The sequence below is a fragment of the Diospyros lotus genome, chromosome 14, assembly GCF_014633365.1.
Source record: "Diospyros lotus cultivar Yz01 chromosome 14, ASM1463336v1, whole genome shotgun sequence".
NCBI lineage: Eukaryota > Viridiplantae > Streptophyta > Magnoliopsida > Ericales > Ebenaceae > Diospyros > Diospyros lotus.
This window is the reverse complement of record NC_068351.1, coordinates 22,431,835-22,453,452: the sequence shown is the minus strand read 5'-3', so window position 1 is coordinate 22,453,452 and position 21,618 is coordinate 22,431,835. Positions and strand designations below refer to the sequence as shown.

Sequence of the window (21,618 nt, the reverse complement as noted above, 5' to 3'; positions counted from 1 at the left end):
GTGTTTTTAACATCAAATTGTTGTAGGTTCCACCCAAGATTAGTTGCTAAGGATATAAGTACTCGAACTGTTGTCATCTTTGCTACCGATGCAAAGGTCTCAAGGTAATCAATACCATAAGATTGAGTATAGCCCTTGGCCACTAGTCTTGCCTTATATGTTTTAAGGGTACCATCAACCTTATACTTTAAATTGAATATCCACCTAAAATCCACAGGCCTAACTCCCTTGGATTGAGGCACTAATTCCCAGGTTTGATTTTTGTGTAGAGCCCTCATCTCTTCCAACATAGCCTCTTTCCATTTCTGATCTTTTAGAGCCTCCTCCACTGACTTTGGAATAACAATAGCATCCAGGGATGTTAGGAAGCTTTTATGGTTAGGAGAAAAGCGATGGTAGGATAGGAAATTGGCTAGGGGATGTTTAATATAATTTCTGAGCCCTTTTCGAATGGCAATTGGAAGCTCTAGATCAGTAGGTTCAAGGTCTATTAAGGCTGAACTGGAATCTCCAAGAATGTGCACTTCCACACTTGGATTCGGGGCTGAGGTTGGTGTAGGGTGTGGACCATCACTAGGCTGCCTTCTTTTATACACATAGGGAGATCCCTTGTACCTAACCGAAGATGACAACTGCTGGTTTGCTTGTTCAGGACAGATTGTATTAGGATGAGAGGAATGGGAAGAAGGAATATGCTGAGGGGAAGAAGGAAGGAGCAGATTAGGAAGTTGATCAGCAGCATCAAGTTGACTAGGACTTGATGTTGCTGATTCTGGAAAAAGGAAGGAATTTTCAGGATCAGCTTCAGCTTGTATACTCTCCCCCTTAGATGGAGAACCAAAAAATGATTGGGACTTGATAAAGGTGACATCCTTGGAGGCAGAATTTTCTTGAGATAGGATTGTAACATTTATAGCCCTTTTGAGTTGGAGAGTACTCAAGAAAAACACATTTTTTAGCTCTAGGATCAAGCTTATCCCGATTGACCTTAGGTATGCGAACAAAGCATACACATCCAAACACTCTAATAAGAGGTAGAGGAGAATGCAAACTCAAGTCTGGGAAAAAAAGAGGCCAAACATTGAAAGGGACTTTGATCCTCAATTCCAATTGGAGTTTTTACACAGCTTGCTAAAAAGAAAGAACAATAGGGCATTCGAGAGGCCCCAACTCTCCAACAACCTTCTACAAAATTCCACACCTCTCTCTCACTCTCTCTCTTATTTATACCCCATCCTACTCAGCATAACTGCCTCTAGCAGCACATGCTGGTTTGTTACAAACAAACCATCTATTTCCCCTACTACCCTCCACTCACTTTACCTCCTTGCCCCTGCCCCTTGGGCCGCCTTTGGTAGGTCCAATGGACCGGGGGCCTATCATTATCCCCCCCTCTCACTTTCACCTTATCCTCAAGGTGGAAATCTGGAAATTGTTGCTGAAGGAGGTCAATCGGTTCCCATGTTGCTTCTAAAGGGGGCAACCCCTTCCATTGAATTAAAACCTCCATGCCTTGTAGATTACCTCCCGTTCCCGATCGAACCCTCAAAACTGCCTCAGGCTCCACCAATAGCTCCAAATCTGCACTCAGCTGGCTAGGAACCTGCACACTAGCCCTCAACACCCCTCTTGCCTCGCGTAATTGGGACACGTGGAAGACGGGGTGGATGTTGCAATGGGAGGGCAATGTTAATTTGTAAGCAACCGGCCCTACCTCCTTTTCAACTTCAACAGGACCATAAAATCTAGGAGCTAATTTCTCATTGGAGCGACCAGCCAACGATTTCCGACGATATGGCTACAATTTCAAATAAACAAAGTCCCCCACTTTGAAGTTTACCTCTCTTCTCTTCCTGTCAGCACCTCTCTTCATTACCGATTGAGCCCTCAGCAATTGAGTCTTCAAGTCATCCAAAATCTTATCCCATTCAACCAGTTGTCGTTCCACTATTGACATAGGTGTGGTACCTCTTTCAAACCTCACAAAGGCCGAAGGATCTCTACCATACACCACCTGAAAAGGGGTCTTCCTTGCAGCTGTATGTGTTGTACCATAGTTCAGCCCAAGGCAAACATGGACCATGATTTCGGTTGAGAGGAAGCAAAACAACGCAAGTATGTTTCCAAGGTCCGATTCAGTACCTCTGTTTGCCCATCTGTTTGTGGGAGGACCTTGGGAGGCCATGTAACCTTACTATTTCCTTGACAAAATTTCCAGCCACTTCCCCTGCAGTAAACGGATGTTTCAGCCCGATAAAGTGCCCATATTTACTTAGTCGGTCTACTACAACCAATATTGAATCCATTTTGCCCGACCTGGGTAACCCCTCAATAAAATCCATAGCAATATCTTCCCAAACTTGATTAGGGATGGGAAGAGGCTGTAGTAATCCCCCAGGTGTTAAAGCTAAATATTTGTTCTGTTGGCAAACAGCACAACTACTCACATAGTCGTGGATGTCCTTCTTCATCCCTTGCCAATAAACACTAGCCGCCACTCGCTTGTAAGTCTTCAAGAACCCTGAATGACCCCCGAGACTGCCATCATGTCCCTCATGTAGAATCAATGGAATGAGAGATGACCCTTTCGGTATGTACAACCTTCCTTTGTATAGCAGTTAGCTGCCCACCCACTAAAAATTGGGTTGGGAAGCAGGATCAGTGTGTAGATCCTTGATAATTTGCTGCACCCTGACATTTGTTCCTACTTCGCCGGCCAATTGATCTAGTTCGATAACTTTTGGTACTGTCAAAGTCATGAAGGCTGTTGTATGGTTGATGCGTGAAAACCCATCAGCGGCCTTATTCTCCAATCCCGGCCTATAATGAATCTCAAATTGAAATCCCATTAGTTTCACCATCCATCTCTTATACTCGGGGCTTACCAATCGCTGTTCCATCAAGTATTTGAGGCTCTTTTAGTCAGTCCAAACCTCAAATTTCCTCCCTAAAAGATAATGTCTCCATTTTTGCACGACAAAGACTATGGCCATCAATTCCCGCTCATAAACTGAATTCGTTCTTCCTAACTGATTGAAAGCTTGACTGAAATAGGCAATGGGTTGGTGATTTTGCATTAAAACAGCCCCCATGCCCTCCCGCGAAGCATCCGCCTCTACCACAAAAGGTTTATCAAAATCCGGCAAAGCGAGAACGGGCAGGGAAATCATCTTCGCCTTAAGCTGTTGGAAAGCTTGCTCGGATGCCACATCCCAATAGAAATTATTCTTCCTCAACCGTTTAGTTAAGGGTCTTGCCATCTTGCCATAGTCTTTCACGAAGCGCCGATAATATCCCGTGAGCCCCAAGAAACCTCTCAATTCCTTCATTGTTGTAGGAGTAGGCCAATCTACCATCGCTTGCACCTTAGTGTGATCAACTAACACACCTTGTTGAGAAATGATGTGGCCTAAGTATTCAACCTCCAGCTGCCCGAACAAGCACTTTTTCCTGTTAGCAAGCAGCTAATTTTCTGCCAACACTTTTAAAACACAACGTAAGTGCTTTGTGTGTTGCTCTAAACTCTTACTGTACACCAATATATCATCAAAAAAAACCAATACAAATCGCCTTAAATACTCCCTGAAGATATCATTCATTAGTGATTAAAAGGTTGCGGGTGCGTTTGTCAACCCGAACGGCATAACTAGGAACTTGTAGTGGCCCTCATGTGTCCGGAAAGCCGTTTTGGGAACATCTTCAGCCTTGACCCTAATCTGATGGTAGCCAGATTTTAGGTCCAGCTTGGAGAAAACCACAACCCTGTGCAGCTCGTCCAGCAACTCCTCAATCACAGGTATAGGGAATTTGTCGAGGATGGTTACCTTGTTCAAAGCCCTGCAGTCAACACAAAACCGCCACCCTCCATCTTTCTTCTTAACCAACAACACCGGGCTCGAAAATGGACTGCAACTTGGCTGCACAATCCCAGCTCCCAGCATCTCGCCCACCAGTTTTTCAATCTCATTTTTTTTCATGTAAGGGTAACGATAAGGTCTCACATGTACGGGTGTTGTTCCTAGAATCAAGTCAATAGCATGGTCTCTTTTTCTGCATGGTGGCAGCCTCTCGGGATTAGAAAATACCCCTTCAAACTCTTCCAGCACTCCTTGCAACATCCTAGGGATTGCCCACTGTTTTTCTTCAAATTTTGTTGTAATGGCTCCCAACTCCAGCAACATCCCCTCCCCACTTCCCTTAAGAGCTTTCAACATAGCCTTCAAAGACACCATAGTTTTACTTAAGCTCGGGTCTCCCTGCAGTGTTACTGCCATACCCCCCACTCGAAACTTCATTGTTAAAGTTTTTCAATCCACATTCATTTTCCCAACTACAGCTAACCACTTCATTCCTAAGATAACATCCGAGCTACCCAACTCTAAAAGTAAAAAATCCTCCACAATTTGTAGGTTTTGTAGGTGCAATTTCACCCCCTTGCAAATGCCAGCCCCTTGCACTGCCATTCCCGTCCCCATAATCACCCCATACCCCGCCATTTCTGTTCTTGGCAGCCCAAACCCCTACACCAACTCGGCTGCTATAAAATTATGTGTCGCCCCTCCATCAATAAGTACTACCACTAGCTGCCCTTCAATATCCCCTTGCAGCTTCATGGTTTGTGGCGTTGTCAATCCAACAACTGAATTCATTGAGAGTTCAATGACCTTGCGGCCTTGCCCCGCTTCTTCTTCCCTCCCTTCCCCTGTTTCAGCCTCGACTCCTTCCTCTTACATCTCTTCATCATAAATCATCATAACTTGTAGCTCCCGGTTCTTACACCAGTGGCCAATAGAATATTTCTCATCACAATGGAAACATAGACCCTTCTCCCTTTTAGATTTCCACTCGGCCTCGCTGAGTCGTTTAAAAGGGACATTGCCGCCACTCCCAGCCACTGGCAGCTTGTTGCTCACCTGGCTAACAACTCTCGAATGAGGCGTCGGGCTTTTTGATTCTATGAGAGGGGGTCGAATAACGTTGGTTGTAAAGTGGATAGGGAAACTACTCCTCGCTGGCCCGAACGTCCTACTACAGCTGAGCATGGCTGCATTCTTATCCTCGATACATTGAGCCATCGACATGATCCGATCCAACCCCCTCGGTTGCAGCACCCTGATCTCAGCCCGTATTTCCAGCTTAAGGCCATTAATGAAATGGCCTTCCAAGAACGCCTCAGAGACTTCCGCCATTGGCACGGCCAAAGTCTCAAACATCAGCTTGTAATCCTTGACAGTCCCTTCTTATCGGAGAGCCAAGAACCTCTCCTCTAGTGACCCCTCTTGGGTTGGGCGGAATCGGTTGAGAATACCTTACTTGAGCCCCTCCCAGCTGCGGATTCCCCTGCGCCTAGACTCCCATTGGAACCAAGAGAGGGCCCCTGCCTCGAAGCACAACGTAGCGGACTCGATGTTCTCATCATCGAACAGCTGGTTGATCGTGAAGTACCTCTCCGCCTGGAATATCCAGTCATCCAGATTGTCTCCCTCGAAGGTCAGCATCTCCAGCCGCCGACCTCTCCCGTCTTGCCGCCATCCGGCGCTCGTGCCCCCCTCCATTCTTCAGTTCATGTCGACTCCAGGGGTCACGTCAGAATCTTGGGTAAACTCCGTTGGCCATTCGCCCCCATGGGTCTTCGCCTTCCTCTCCCGTTCCTGTTCATCCCATCTTGTTCGCATGATGGCGAACTGTTCGAGCACCTCCGCTACGTTCCGGTCTATGGCTTGAATCTCTCCCCTCATCGTATCGACCTTCTCCTCCAGGTCCCCTACTCTCTCGCTCAAGTTTACCATGGTGATCCATAACTGCTCTGATACCAAAATGTTGGGATTCCAAACAAATGCTCTGAATTTCTATTCAATTCCTCAATTCCAATTGGAGTTTTTACACAGCTTGCTAAAAAGAAAGAACAATAGGGCATTCGAGAGGCCCCAACTCTCCAACAACCTTCTACAAAATTCCACACCTCTCTCTCACTCTCTCTCTCTTATTTATACCCCATCCTACTCAGCATAACTGCCTCTAGAAGCACATGCTGGTTTGTTACAAACAAGCCAGCTATTTCCCCTATTACCCTCCACCCATTATACCTCCTTGCCCCTGCCCCTTGGGCCGCCTTTGGTAGGTCCAATGGACCGGGGGCCTATCAGATTATTAAGAACCTTAGATGGAACCCTATTAATTACATAAGTTGTTGTTAAAATAGCTTCCCCCAAAAAATGTTTTGGAACATGGTGATGATGGAGGAGAGTCTGAGTCACATTAAGAAGATGTCTCATCTTCCTTTCAACTACATTCTGTTGTGGAGTGTCTATGCAAGAAGATCCGTGGACTATCCCTTCCTGTTGGAAAAACTTATGCAAGTGATTATTGAAATAATCCCTTGCATTATCAATCCTAAATCTCTGAATAGGAATGCCAAATTGAGTTAGAATCATTTTGCAAAAATAGGGCAAAACAGTTCCGATAGTAGCTTTATCTTTCGGCAAAAAAACGCAACATATCCGAGTGCAATCATCTATAAAGGAAATGAACCACTTTGCCCCTAGACAGTTTAGAACTTTAGAAGGACCCCAAACATCCGAATGGATTAAAGTAAATGGCTTGGATGAGAGTTTATTGTTAGTTGGACAAGACACTCAATGATGCTTAGCCATAACACACACATCACAATGAAAAGTACTAGGGTCCAGAGTCCTAAACAATGTAGGAAACATTCCTTTTAATAGACTGAAAGGGGGATGACCTAATCTAAAGTGGTGAAGCCAAATGGCAGAATGATCTGAAACTGATTTGGATGAATAAGCTGCCTACAGTTGTTTCCCTTGTAAGATATACAGCCCATGTTGTTCCTTAGCCACACCAATCGTCCTCTCCGTGTCCATGACCTGAAATTTACACAAATATGGAGAAAAAACAGCATGGCAATTTAGGTCTTTAGTGAGCTGATTTATGGAAATAAGATTGGTGGTCAAATCTGGTACATGAAGTACCCAATTGATGGACAACTGAGGGCTAAAATTAACTTTTCCTTTTCCTTTGATGGGAGCAAAGGTCCCATTGGCGATAGTAATCTGTTTGGTAGTTTCAAGAGGCTCATAGGTTTCAAAAACATAAAAATTGGGGGTCATATGATCAGTGGCTTCTGAATCCAGGACCCACATGTTATTCCTATCAGTTTTGGAGGCTGAAAAGAACTATAGTTTAGATTTTTACCTTGCTGTGAAATGGAGCAAGATGCTCCATCCTAGATTGTCCTTGGGAATGCCTTCAGCTTATTTGTTTCCTCTGCATTGAGCTGGTTGAAATCAGCTCCAGTTGCATCTCCCTTATCAACCTCTTCCTCTTGCTCCTTGTTTGGAAGATAACTTTGGGGCTTCATGTTCCTGAACCCTCCAATTTTATTCAAGACAGCCTCCTTCCCAGGAAGCTTAAAACAGGTCTCTCTAGTGTGTCGAGGCTTCTTGCAGTAGGTACACCACTGTCCTTCATGAGCCGAGATCTTGGTTTGGGCTGCTGCCTTCCACACTTTACCTCCTGCTCCCTCTTTGTTGCTGGATATTAAGGCTGAGCTTTCAGTGCTATGCTCACTGAGCATAGCTCCTCTTCGGTTTTCCTCACTTCTCTCAATGGCAAACACCTCATTTAAAGTGGGAAGCTTATCTCTACCAAGAACCTGAATTTGGACTTGATCAAATTTGGGGTTTACGCCTGCTAGAAACTTAACTATACAATCTCTTTCAAAAATTTGATTTAAGGTGGCAGCATCTTCACTGCACACCATTTTTATGGCTTGATAATGATCAAGCTCCAGCCACAATCCCTTCATCTTATTATAATATTCGGTAATTGTTGTCAGACCTTGCCTAGTAGAGCTGATCTTGGTTTTGACTTCAAAGATCACCAAGGCATGCTTCACCTTGGAGTAGGTTTGTCTCACCGTCTCCCATATCTCCTTTGTTGTTCCAAGAAACATGAAATTCTTGCTAACTTCTGGTTGCATCGCATTCCATAGCCAAGACATGATGAGGGAATCCTCAACATCCCAGGCTGTGAAGATAGGATCTGAGTTCTTGGGTGGGATTCCAGTTAAGTGGTTGATTTTACCCCAGCCTTTGAGGAAGGTCTTGATGAGCTGTGCCCATTGCAGGTAAATCCCCTATTCCAATAGGTTGATCAATGGGAGTAGATTCCCCAGTTGTCACGGTTGGAACAATTTATGAGGATTCTAACATGTTTGCTGGTCAGATTGATTGAATGGTGGCGAAGCAATGAAGGCTCTCTCAAATGCAGAGGGAAGATAGTGCAATGAAGGAACTCGTTAGGGTTGAAGGGGGATCAGGCCAGAATCAAGGACTTTGATACCATGTAAGAAAAGAAGAGAATTGAAAACTAATTTTCTCACTTAAGGAATAATGTACACAGCTGGTTCCTCTTATAGAGGAGAAGATACATACATATGGAAACTAATATATCCATCTTCTACAAGAAATACCATATACATATTTACACTTGTTAGGAAAGTTTCCTAAGTTAGACTTGAGGCAACTATTAGGAAATTTCCTATTCCAGGACCAGAGAGACTATTAGGAAAGTTCCTAATCTAGAATAAGAAACCTTCTTATTCTAGATTAGGAAGGCTGCTACATCTTTGACCTTATTCCAGATTAGGAAAGGCTGCTTCATCTTTGACCTTCAGCGCACGAGCACACAAGATCACACAATCTCAGGAGCACATGAACACAGCCCACACAGTCACGCATCATATGCATGCTTCAACATCATGACAAAATCAGCAACATCAAAGCGATTCCAAAATTCTAATGATTTTACAATGTAATGAAAAAAGCATGCAATTTCAGTTCTTTTCTTTTGTTTTCTTTTTATTTGCTTCTATCTTTTTCCTTTGTAGATTTTGTTTATTTTAAAGCTAATGTGGCCACATTAACATATTAATCAGTCCATCAAAAAAAAAAAAATGTGTTCATCTACTAGCATATTCATATATTGCACATTCTGCATTAATCAAAGAAGTGATTCAGTCATAGTACTTATGCACAAGCTATTCATCTTTATGAATCTTCAAATATTCTATATCTTCAGTTAGATCAGAATTTACAAAAGAGAACGTGATTTCCTAAAAAAATTGATTTTGAAGCACATTTAGTCCTTATCCTCAATACTTCCACTGTTCTATCCCCTCCCAACACCTTTTCGATCAGAAAAAATTCTTTTGCTACCAAGGATATAAATGTTTTCCGTAATTTTTACTAAAAATTTTGAATTGGCTTTTAAGAAATATCAAATTCATGAGTATATGAGAAGTATCAACTGCTTCTAAACAAAATCAGAGTCAATTTAAAGTCAATAAAAACTTTTTTGAAGTATTGTGCATCAATGAGTAACAGAAAATATATTGTCATGCAATATTGGTATGTGATAGAACATCAACATGGACCCATACTGAGTGAAGTACATTTAACCCTTTAAGGCCCCCACAAATTAGCTTAACAAATCCAGTCATGAATTAGACAAGATTCTAATCCCATTTGGTTAATAAGAAACCCAAAAACGCAAGACATTGTCTCTTTTTTTTTTGGATAAAAAAAATCTGTGACAAGTGGCTGAGAAATACACCAAGCATTAATCCCGCTAGATGCAGTTGGCTACATGGATTAGCTGACCAATAATCCCTATCTACAACCATATCTTTCAAGTAGACAAAAGAACAAAAGCCAAAAAATTTAAACTTCAGGTTTTAGCATTGTAACAAATTACGAGAGACTTGGGTACACAAAGTAAAAGATATACTGCTGTACATATGTATCAATACATGAAGTCATCTAACGTACACGTATATTGGTTTTTGCACTTTCACAATTAGAAGAGCTGGGATAATGCATACATGAGTGGTCAAGCATTGATGGTCGTACAAGGTCATTGATGTACACAAAAGAATATGATGACAAAGCTCAACTAGCCAAAATTGCATAAAAAAATATATGGATATACAAAGTAATTCTAATCAAATATGAAAGGAGGCAAACATCACCTTTCCATGCCTAAGAAAAAGGTGTGCTTGATCATGTTGTGCGTCTTGCACAGATATATCAAGAACTTCATTCCCAATCAATAACTGCAAACTGCCATCTGACCATCTTACGAAACGTGCATTGCTTTCATACTGCACATTAAAAGAAGCTTTCACAACAATGCCATAGTAATTGAATACGGAAGAAAATGTGATCTCCTTTGAATGACTCTACTCAATGCATTTAGAGTTGTATCAATTCTAGCATTAAAACGGAAAGAAGTATTAAATGTGCTAAAAGCCCAGAGCCAAAGAAGAAATTAAAATGGGGTGGTCTCTCATAGTATGAAGTCTTATTCCTTCTTTGGCATTTTCAAGGAACTTATGATAAGCTCAAGTCTAGAAAAATTGCGCCATGCAAGATTTTGAAAAAGATTAGCTCCAATGCTTATTTGGTAGAGCTTCCAGATGATCTTCAAATCAGTCCCATTTTTAATGTTGCTGACTTATATGATTTCCATAGATGTGATGGAAAGAATGACCAAGCTACCACCAAGGAAGGGGTTAATCAATTGCTGAAAAAACCAAGAGAAGTTATTGAAGAAGTGTTTGACATGAAAGAGGCTCATTCTCAATGTGGCAATCTTTGTCATCAATTTCTTGTGAAGTGGTTGGGCAAACCTCCAGGAAAAAGCACTTGGAAATCTGAAGAAGAATTGCAGAGAATTGATCCTAGCATTTATGATCAATACATCCAAGTTTTCCATCGAAGCCGAGTGTCATGTACCTTTTTACATTGAGGGGTAGTTATAGCGGTAAGGGGGTTGTACCTAGCTGTAAGCATTAGAGATTGTACTCAGAGAATGAGTAACAGCTTTTGGTGCCAATCTCTTGCTGTGGATCAGTATATAAGAGCTGAGCCAGCCATTTTTTCAAGGCATCGAATACAATTGATGAATTTTCTAGTTTTCCCGCCTCCAATTCTCTCTCCCTCTCTCAATCTTTCCTCCCCCAATTCTCTATTCGTCCCTCTCTTTCTACAAAACTACTCACTCTCCCGCCCAATTCTCATCCAAATCAGCTGAGAATTCTCTGTTTGATCTAGGATCTAACATTTTGGTATCAGAGCTAGGTTCCTAGCCAACGATCTCTCAAGCGATCAATCCACCAATAGCTAATGGCACCCGAATGAAGTAAATGGAGTCTCAGTTGCAGCAGGTGACTGCCATGGTGGGGGAGATGCAAACTCGTATGGGATCCATGGAGGAGATAATTGGAACGGTGGTGGACACTGTTGTTAGAATCTTACGATTCACGATTCGAATTATACAATTCAACTCGATTCATATAAAAATCGAGTCGAATCTATAGGGTGAATCTAAAATCCCTTAGAATCGTACGATTCACGATTCGAATCGTACGATTCGACTCGATTCATATAGAAATCGAGTCGAATTTATAGGGTGAATCGAAAATTCCTTAGAATCAACTATGAATCGGACAAATCGACCGTGAATCACATGAATAGCACGATTCGTCCAATTCGTGCGACTTCGTCTGCATGTGCGCTTTAATCAAATATTCGTTCGATTTGGCTATCTTTGAAAACAAAGAAGATGATGAAAATGATGAAGATGAAGATGTTGATAACTAATGAAGATTATAGACAATGGAGTTTATTAGTAGCCTTATAGTTGTAGGGTTTTTTTTTTTTTCCTAACTTGTTATTTTGAAAGTGGTTTGATTTGGTGCAATTTGAATTTAAAGGCAACATGAATATACTTTTGACTTTTGGTATAATTTTAAACTTAGCAAATATATTTAAAAGTTTATTTATCTATTTATATTTAAAAGAATTGATCATGGTGGACACATTATTTATTTTCTATGGATATATATTATTTATAGTTGAAATTGAGAATGTGTACCGAATCTTACGATTCGATTCGATTCGATTCTCGATTCACGATTCATAAAATAAGGATTTCGATTCTCAATTCGAATCTCGATTTAACAACTATGGTGGTGGATAAGAAGCTGGACAATGTCATGGATCGATTGTGAGAGGATACGCGCAATCAGATTCGAGAGGAGTGCGGGAGCAAAGCAACATGCAGCATTAGCAGATGCAACAACTCATGCTCATGTTCTCCTGCCAGAATCAAGTAAGGATCTCATCTGACTTTCCACCTAGAGATAGGCTAGAACCAATCCTCCTAGGAATTGGAACCAACCATAGGGCGGCGGGATCCTCGGAGTTTGAGGTTGAACCAACCATTGTGGGAGAAAATGTGGTGGAGAAGAGACAGGAGATATAGGTGACCACCCACCAATCTAGTTTTCCAAAACTAGAATTGCCTCTACTTGATGGGCAAAAGCCTAGATGGTTGGCAAGGCGATGTGAGAAATTGTTCAGCATCCACCAAGTGCCCGATAACCAAAGGGTTACCCTCGCATCTTCCTATCTAAACAATGTTGGAGATGTGTGGTTCTGGGGATGGTCCAAAGTTAGGGATGGTTGCAATTGGGATGAATTTGTTAGAGGTTTGTGTGAGAGGTTTGGAGATCGTGGCATGATGGATAGTAGAGGAATTTAATAAGTTGACAAAAGATGGGATAGTATAGGAATATCAACTCAAATTTGAGGAGTTGAAATCACTCATACTGAGCCATAACCACCCCATAACCGATGAATATTTCGTCTCAAGCTTCATTAGTGGCTTGAGTGAAGACCTTAGGCCTATGGTGAAGATGTTGAAGCCTAGGACAGTGCAGGATGCAATTGAGGGTGCTTCACTGCAAGAGCTATCAGCGAATACACTAACAAGGAAACAGAGAATGCAAAGTAAGGGGGGAAACTATGGTGTGTTGCAAGTAGGACGAAAGTGTGGAAGAACTTGCTTGAGTTCATTTTAGTTTTTCATTATCTATTGTGTTGTTAGTTAGTTGTTGTATCTTGATATATATATATATATATGCTGCATGTATTGATAGCTAATTAGTTAGGCAGTGGTTAGCTTAGTGGCTTAAGCTCGGCAATATATAAACTCAGCGAGCCTTTCTCTTGTTTGTGGTTGAGTTCATTTTTCATTTTCTCAATTGAAATTTCTCAAGAGCATTTCTTCTTCTCTCTCTTTTCGTTATTCTGTTCCCTAGGTTTCCTATTTCCCTAATTGCTTTTACATGGTATTAGAGCCATATGACTTGCCTCTATGGCATCCAATCTTGATCACAGTTCTTCCTCCTCTCTTCCACCTCATTCCCCCTCATTATCATCTGCCTCACAGTCCGATTTTGCAGCTATGCCGAAGGCTTTCAATTTCATATCAATTAAATTAGACTCGAACAACTATATTTTCTAGAAAGCAAAGATCTTCGCTACGATAAGAGCTTTCAATCTGTTGTCATTTCTTAACAAATCACCGCATCCACCTAAGTATGTATCAGATCTAATCAATGATGATGAAGCTCCGGTGGTCAATTCGGAATACATGAATTGGATGCAGTATGATCAATTGTTGCTCGGGTGGTTATTATCTACAATCAATAAGGAGGTGCTAGTGCAGGTGATTCATTGTGAATCATCTACCGATGTATGGTCTTCCCTTGAAAGCCTATATTCTTGTCAAACCATAGCAGAGTCATTCCAATTAAAGCAGCAACTAAAGTCAGTTAAAAAGGACTCGTTGTCTATTAATGATTACATCTTGAAAATTAAGACTATCGATCATGCACTTGCTACTATTGGTGAATCATTGAGTGACAAGGATATGTTGCTTGCTATTTTAAACATACTAGATCATGAATATGAGACGGTAGTTAGTCTAATTACCTATCAAATGAATGAAATTGATCTAGAGAAGATGCAATACTTACTATTGATGCATGAACAGCGGTTAAATTCTAAGAATTTGTCACAGTCCTCGGTGCATTTTGAATCTGTTATGAATACTCCTGTGAATGTTAACATGACTTTGGTTACACCACAACATAGTAATAATAGAGGAGATTTTGTACAAAGAGGAGGTGGATATATGAATAGAGGGAGAAGAGGTCGTGGTAGACCATCTGGTAGACGAATCTATTGACAGTTATGTGGGAAACCAAGGCATTTTGTTGATAAGCGTTATCATAGATTTGACATGAACTTTTAGAGAGGTTCTGGTCATAATTTTCAAAATTTTTAGAGTGTCTTCTACTGCTTCACAGCCTGATCCTAGAGCATATCTAGCTGCCTTTAGTAATTCTAATGAGCTCTACATGACTGATATAGGCTCAGCACAAGGAACCTCCTATGGCCAATTTTCTCAACCTTTTAAAACTTTATCTCAAGCTTCCTTACCAAACCACTCCTGGTTTGTTGATTCCAGAGCAACAACCCATATCACAGCAAATCTCAACAATTTGTCTCAGCATGCTCCTTACAACGATTGTGATAAAATCTCCGTTGGTAATGGTAAGCAACTTCCTATTTCTAATGTTGGTCTTGGACAATTATACACTCAAACTAAACCTACATCCATTATTTCTCTGCCTCATGTTCTTCGTGTTTCTCTTATGAAGAAAAATTTAATCAATGTATCACAACTTACTAATAATCATAATGTGATTGTTGAATTCCATTCAAATGTGTGTTTGATTAAGGACAAGAATTCAAGGCTGGTGCTACTTTGAGGACGTCTTAAGGATGGTGGTCTCTATAAGCTGGTTCCAGCTTTTGGTCAAGCTACTAGCACTCCAAATCATTATGTCAAGCCTAAACATCCTGAGTCTTGCTGCCAATTCATTTTCTTTGAACAATGTAATGATTTTTCTTTGGGAAATTGTAAAAAACAGCATCCATTTAGTCATGGACTGTCTCCTAGTGTTAGTAGCTCAACAAAATAAGACATGTCGACAATGGCATACTCGGTTAGGGCATCCTACCCTCAATGTACTGAAATTGATTCTCAATAAAATCTGAATTCCTTGTTATTCCTTAGCTCTTTCATTTTGTGATTCTTGTAAAATTGGGAAACATCATCAGCTTCCATTTGTTCCTCATGAAATTACAGCAAATAAACCATTGGAATTGGTCTATTCGGACTAGTGGAGTCCCTCTCCTACTGTTTCTGTTAAGGGATTTAGATATTACATTATATTTGTTGATGCATACACAAGACATAGGGTTCATGACGGACTGAAATGGACAATCGGAAGAATCCAATTGAATGAAGGTTAAGGGCAGAATGTATTAGAGGGAAAATTGAAGAAGAATGGGGGAGAAATTAGAGAGAAAATGAGGGAGAGCAGAATAGAGAAATGAGAGGAAGATTGTAGAGAAACTTAGAGAGAAAACAGAATATTCATTTATCATTCAAAAAACATATCTTCTCCTCTTACAATGGGGCCTTTATATAGGCATAGTAGCTAGTTAACTAATTTCTAACAACCTCCTAACAGCACCCATGTGCTTCTAACAACTTGTAAAAAATATCCTAACAACCCACTACAATCCTATTACCATAATACCCTTCTATTATTCCTTGGGTCATGACAATTCCCCCCTCCTTGAAAGAGTTCTTGTCCCCAAGAACTTACAACAATTTAGCCATTGCTCCTCAACCAATACCAACTCTCTCTAGTTTGGTTGTTCTTTCTTTTATAATTCCTTTTCTAGGCCACTTCTTCTTTGTTCTTGGATACTCTTCAGCTGTCAATGTGTTCACATCAAATGCCTTCAATGAATTTAGCCGCTCCTTGTCGCAGGTAGCAGCTGAAATCTGCAACCCTACAGCCTTCAAATGTCGATCGTTCTGAAACTCTAACTGACCAACTACCACATATGTTCCCCTCTTCTTATCATCTCCAAAATTGGCAGCAATATGGTGGCATTGTTTAGGATCAGCAAGTCTTCCTTCTGCTGGGGCTGTCTCCCTCTTATCGTTTGATAAAAATCCCTCCACGTTATCTAGTCCTTCAGCCTTCCATTGTTGTTGCTCCTCAACCTCAAAATTTACAGCAACATTGGGGCACATTTTAGGATCAGCTCTACACACCTTCACAACATTGGAAGACATTTCAGCTACAAGTAGGCCATCTTCATAGCAGTTCGGCTTCTGGTTCTGCCTTTCCTTCACTTCTGATTCACGCTCCAACTCTTCCATAAAATGATCAATGCTCCTTGCTTCCTTGTTTGCTTTTTCTTTCAGCTTCTCCTCCTGCTGCTCCATTCCAAGGAATTCCTCCTTGTTAAAGCTTCCATGATAATCATCAAAATATTCCACCGGAAAGTTGTAATGATACTTATTAATAAGTATCATCGCAAATTCTTGCAGCTTCTCGCAGAACATTCGACCGAATTCCTTGCACTCTTCATGAATCCCATTGCTTATTCCTTTGTCCTCGTTGCTGCCAACTGAAAATGCAGCCTCCTTTGGCTGCCATTGAGGCTCCATTCTAGCTAAAAAGGAAACTTTCTCCTGCTGCAATTGAGACTCCATTGGACTCCTTCGTGCGCCACTTCCCAAGGCTTCACGAGCTGGACATTCCATTGAAAATGCAGCATCCTTTGGCTGCAATCGAGGCCCCATTTGTGTCACGTGTGCCCTGCTTCCCATGGTCGACATCTCACGGACATGACACTTGGAAGACCAAAGGATAGGGATTGTATACATACTGTTCTTCACTGATTTGCTGCTATTAGTCATTGAACTTCTAATCGCTGAAATTGATTGCCCCTGCCTTCAACTCAGATCTGTGTAATTGTCGGAGCTCACTGGAATCTGCTTTGCACTTCCAAGTTCGGCCTCAGCTGTCAGCCCAAGCTCAATCAATTCACCGGAGTTGCTGAAAACACAGTCGGACCAGCCAGGCCAAGTCGCCTTCAAGCCTTCTCAACCTGGACCTTAACTATGGAAACTGATTTCCCTGCCTTCAACTCAAATCAAAATCGCAGCCAAAGAACAGCTACTGCCTAATCACCGTCCAGGTCTCCCTACACAATTCGCAATCGTTTTTTTATTCCAAAATCACCACAACTCACTGCTGGTTCAACAGCTACACCCACTTCTGAGTCCAACCCACTACATCGCAACAACCCCCAGTCGCTTCACCAACACAAGTCGGAAGGCAACCAAAACCGTAGCACACGGTACCTTTCGATCGAAGCGGCAACACCCCAAAACTCTGGTCGGAATTTCTCGATCAAACCCGCAATACCCAGCCACGCCTACAGGAAGCTTATCAGTCTGGTCGCAACTCTTTGGGTCATCCGCTTCACCTCCGACGGACTCATGCTCGCCTCAACAGTCGCACTTCAGTGGTCGTAGACCACCCTCCCTTCGTTGTCTTCCAACCGAACCAAGAATCACCTCCAAGGATCAGATCTATCATCGTCCAGAATCACTATCGAGGACCACCGTCAACCCAAAGATCCTCGTCGACCCTCTGTTGCCTCTCGAGGTCGAGGATCACCAACTCAGCGACCTAGACCCAGTTGCTCCAGAATCACTGTCAAAATTGCCTAGGTCAGTTTCGCCTTCACTCACCTTCCTCAATCGGTCTCCTCCTCCACTCAATCAATAGATGCTTTCGATCAGGTTGGGTGTTCAATTCGTTCACCCGGAATTATGTCTTAGGCTGATGACCGCCTAAGTTCCAACCGATCGCTAGGAATCACTGCACCCAACCGTTATCAACTATCGTTTGAAATCCGCTTCACTGTGGATCAACAACGAGATTTGCACCCAAGTCGATTAACGTGTTCAGTGTGGCAGAACCGATTGAAGAAGGTGCAGAGCTTGACCGATCAAGGAAGGTGATTGTGATGCAACCAACGGAATTCTCCGAAATTGAGAATGATGGCTGCAGTTTCTCCGAAATCCACCTACAACAGCTCCAAGGATGGGAAGGCCTTGCTCGTCTGTAAGTTCCAATCAACTAGAATCAAATCCACAGCCAAAGATTGACTGCTCTGATACCAATTTGTCATGAACTAGGGTTCATGACGGACTGAAATGGACAATCAGAAGAATCCAATTGAATGAAGGTTAAGGGCAGAATGTATTAGAGGGAAAATTGAAGAAGAATGGGGGAGAAATTAGAGAGAAAATGAGGGAGAGCAGAATAGAGAAATGAGAGGAAGATTGTAGAGAAACTTAGAGAGAAAACAGAATATTCATTTATCATTCAAAAAACATATCTTCTCCTCTTACAATGGGGCCTTTATATAGGCATAGTAGCTAGTTAACTAATTTCTAACAACCTCCTAACAGCACCCATGTGCTTCTAACAACTTGTAAAAAATATCCTAACAACCCACTACAATCCTATTACCATAATACCCTTCTATTATTCCTTGGGTCATGACAGCATATTTCTCGGATATAGCCATACACAAGGTGGTTACATGTGTTTGCATCCTTCTAGAAGAGTTTTGTCTCTAGACATGTGCAGTTCAATCCTGATGAGTTTTCATATCTCACCTTATTTTCTCCGTCTTCTTCTTCTTCATCACAGTCAATGCCAAACAGTTCTTCTACATTGTTGTTGCAATCCCTTCCTTCACGTTTTTCCATTTCTTATGTTTCTCAAGTAGCACAGCCCTATATTCCTCCAGTGTCAACACCAATTTCTACCAATTCTTCTAACCTCTCTCCTGGTCAAGTTTCTACTGCTCCAGAAGACAAACACTTGTAGTCCACAACACCCAGAGCTTCTGCTCATATTCCTAAACACAAAGCTGTTCCAGCTCCCTCTATTCATCCCATGCTTACTAGATCCACAACCAAACACCCTTTGACCACCTCTCCTCATGCCTTAGTGACTTCCTTAGAACCTAGCACAGTTCATGAGGCCTTATTAGACTCATGATGAGTTAAAGCTATGGAAGAAGAATTTTCAGCTTTACACAAAAATAATACATGGGCATTGGTTCCATTTTCTAAAGACATGAGTTTAATTGGTTGTAAATGGGTGTTCAGAATCAAGTACAATTCTGATGGGATTGTTCTAAATCACAAGGCTCACCTAGTTGCAAAAAGTTTTCTTCAAAACCCAAGCATTGACTATGCTAAAACATTCAGCCCTGTCATCAAAGCACTCACTATTAGAGTGTTGTTTTCATTAGCAGTAACTTTTGGATTGGATATACAACAGATTGATGTTAACAATGCGTTTCTAAATGGTGATCTTGTCGAGGAAGTTTTTATGTCTCAGCCTAAGGGTTTTGTTTATTCCAAGTTGCCCTCTCATGTATGTCGGCTAGAAAAATCCCTCTAGACTTAAACAAGCTCCTAAAGCTTGGTACACGAAATTAAGGGGTGCGCTTCAATCTTGGGGTTTTTCAAAGGCTATGTCTGATGCATCGTTATTCATAAAACGGTGTTGAGGTTTGCCTAGAGTTTTTTGATTGGAAGATCAGTGGGAGCGTTGATGGCTTTCAACTGAAAGCTATTAAACAGTTAGGGTTTTTTAAGTCAAAGTGTAATTAATGTAAATTTTGGGCTCTAACTGTAATATCCCATATTTGATTAGATATATGGGGAGTTTCGCCTCCTCTATAAATAAAAGGGCAAGGCGGCAATCTAGGATTATCTTCTCTCGTCAAATTCTCGACTACTATTGTGAGTACCTTTTGTTCTAGAGAAAGTGAGGCTTGTGTATTGAGTTATTGGGCTTTCTTGGAGTGAACAAGGGATTGTACTTGAGCGATAGGATTGAGAGAGGGCTTGGGTTTTGTATTGATCAATTTCTTTTCAATAAAAGTTGCTCGATTGGGGTGTTGGACTGCTAGATGTAGGGCTAATTAAATTGCCTTGAACTAGGATAAATCTATTGTATTTCCTTTATGGTTTGATCTTTTCAATTCTATTAATTTCTTTTTGTTGTTCATTTTCTGTTCTTATAATTCCATTGCATCCGTGAGTATTGGAGAGGGTTTATGAGAGGTTTTTCTCGCCTAAGGGTATAATCTAAGAGTCCTAAGGTTAACAAACGGACTCCTACTTTTGTTCTCTTTATCTTGGTTTATGTTGATGATATCTTGATTACGGGTTCTAATTCTTCCGCTCTACAAGCATGTATTCATGATCTAGATACACACTTCGCTCTTAAGACCCTTGGTTTTGTCAACTATTTCCTAGGGTTTGAAGCATATAGAGATCATAGCGGTATCTACCTTACTCGGTCCAAGTACATTCTAGACTTGTTGAAGAAGGCTGCTATGAAGGATTGCAAGCCTTGTGCCACCCTTGTTAATTATGTTGTGTCCCTAACTAATGAGGGTGAGTCTTTTGTCAATCCCTCCTTGTATCGAACAATTATTGGATCCTTGCAGTACCTGACTTATACCATATCAAATATAGCCTTTGGAGTGAACAAGCTAAGTCAATTTATGTCTGATCCTAAGCAGCAACATTGGCTAGCATGTAAGCAGCTGCTTCGTCATCTCAAGGGTACCATTGGTTTGGGTCTATTCTTTTCGTCCTCTCCTACAAATTTACCCCTAGTTGTATATACTGATGCTAATCATGCTAGTTGTAAAGTATCTAGGTGGTCAACTAGTGGGGGGTGTGATTTTCTTGGTAACAATCTAAGTGTTTGGAGTTCCAAGAAACAGTCTGTGGCTGCAAGATTAGTTGGAGAAGCTGAGTATAGGGCCATTGCCCAGGGAGTTACAGAGGTGTTATGGTTGAAATCGATATTTAGTGAGTTGGGATATTCGTGTGTTCATGCTCCGATCATTTGGAGTGATAATCTAGCAGCTAAAAGTATGGCTGAGAATCCGGTGTTTCATTCTTGTACCAAGCATATTGAAATTGATATACACTTTGTTAGAGAGAAGGTGGAGAAGAATGAAATAGAAATTAGATATGCGCCTACTAGTCATCAGGTGGCAAATGCGTTCACTAAAGGGTTACCAAGGATCAGATTCAAGTATCTATGTGACAAATTACATATGCGGAAGTCTCCAATTGTTGTTGATTCATGTAGCTTATCAGACAAGAAAATGTCCAAGGGGAAGTCTGATTTGAGGGGGAATGTGGAAGAACTTGCTTGAGTTCATTTCAATTTTTCATTATCTATTGTGTTACTGTTAGTTAGCTGTTGTATCTTGGTATTTATATATGTTGCATGTATGGATAGCTAATTAGTTAGGCGGTGGTTAGCTTAGTGGCTTAGGCTCGGCAGTATATAAACTCAGCGAGAAAGCAAGCCTTTCTCAAGAGCATTTCTTCTTCTCTCTCTTTTCGTTATTTTGTGCCCTAGGTTTCCTATTGCCCTAATTGCTTTTTACAAAGAGGTGCAAAGAAAGAAACTTCCTAAAACTAGCGCAGGGTTCAGAAATCAGACAGTTTCACCATCTGCTCCATTGATGCAACAAAGGGGAAAGATCATAGAGCAAAGGACGCAAGCTGGTTTGTGCTTCTTATGTGGAGATAAGGAGATAAGTATTTGCAGGGGCATTATTGCAGGAAGCACTTACTTCTATTGGAAAGGGGGGAAGAAGAAGAAGACATTGCAGAAGAAGGGTTGGCAGTAGTGAATGAAATAGAAGAGGAGGACAGTGGAGCGATATCCCTACATGCAACAAAAGGGATGGCCAGCAA

General features: G+C 41.4%; 1 protein-coding gene across 5 annotated transcripts in view; it reads right to left on the bottom strand.

The window, feature by feature from the left end:
- Positions 1–21,618, bottom strand: part of LOC127789848 (protein LEO1 homolog) — a 67,622-nt gene that overhangs the window by 23,728 nt on the left and 22,276 nt on the right. For all 5 annotated transcript variants that reach the window (XR_008020673.1, XM_052318878.1, XM_052318879.1 and 2 more), the window contains exon 6: positions 10,049–10,180. Coding sequence is in view for 4 of the 5 variants with exons in the window: in XM_052318878.1 (XP_052174838.1) it covers positions 10,049–10,180 (132 nt within the window). In the remaining variant the exon portion in view is untranslated. The remainder of the gene's footprint in view (positions 1–10,048; positions 10,181–21,618) is intronic.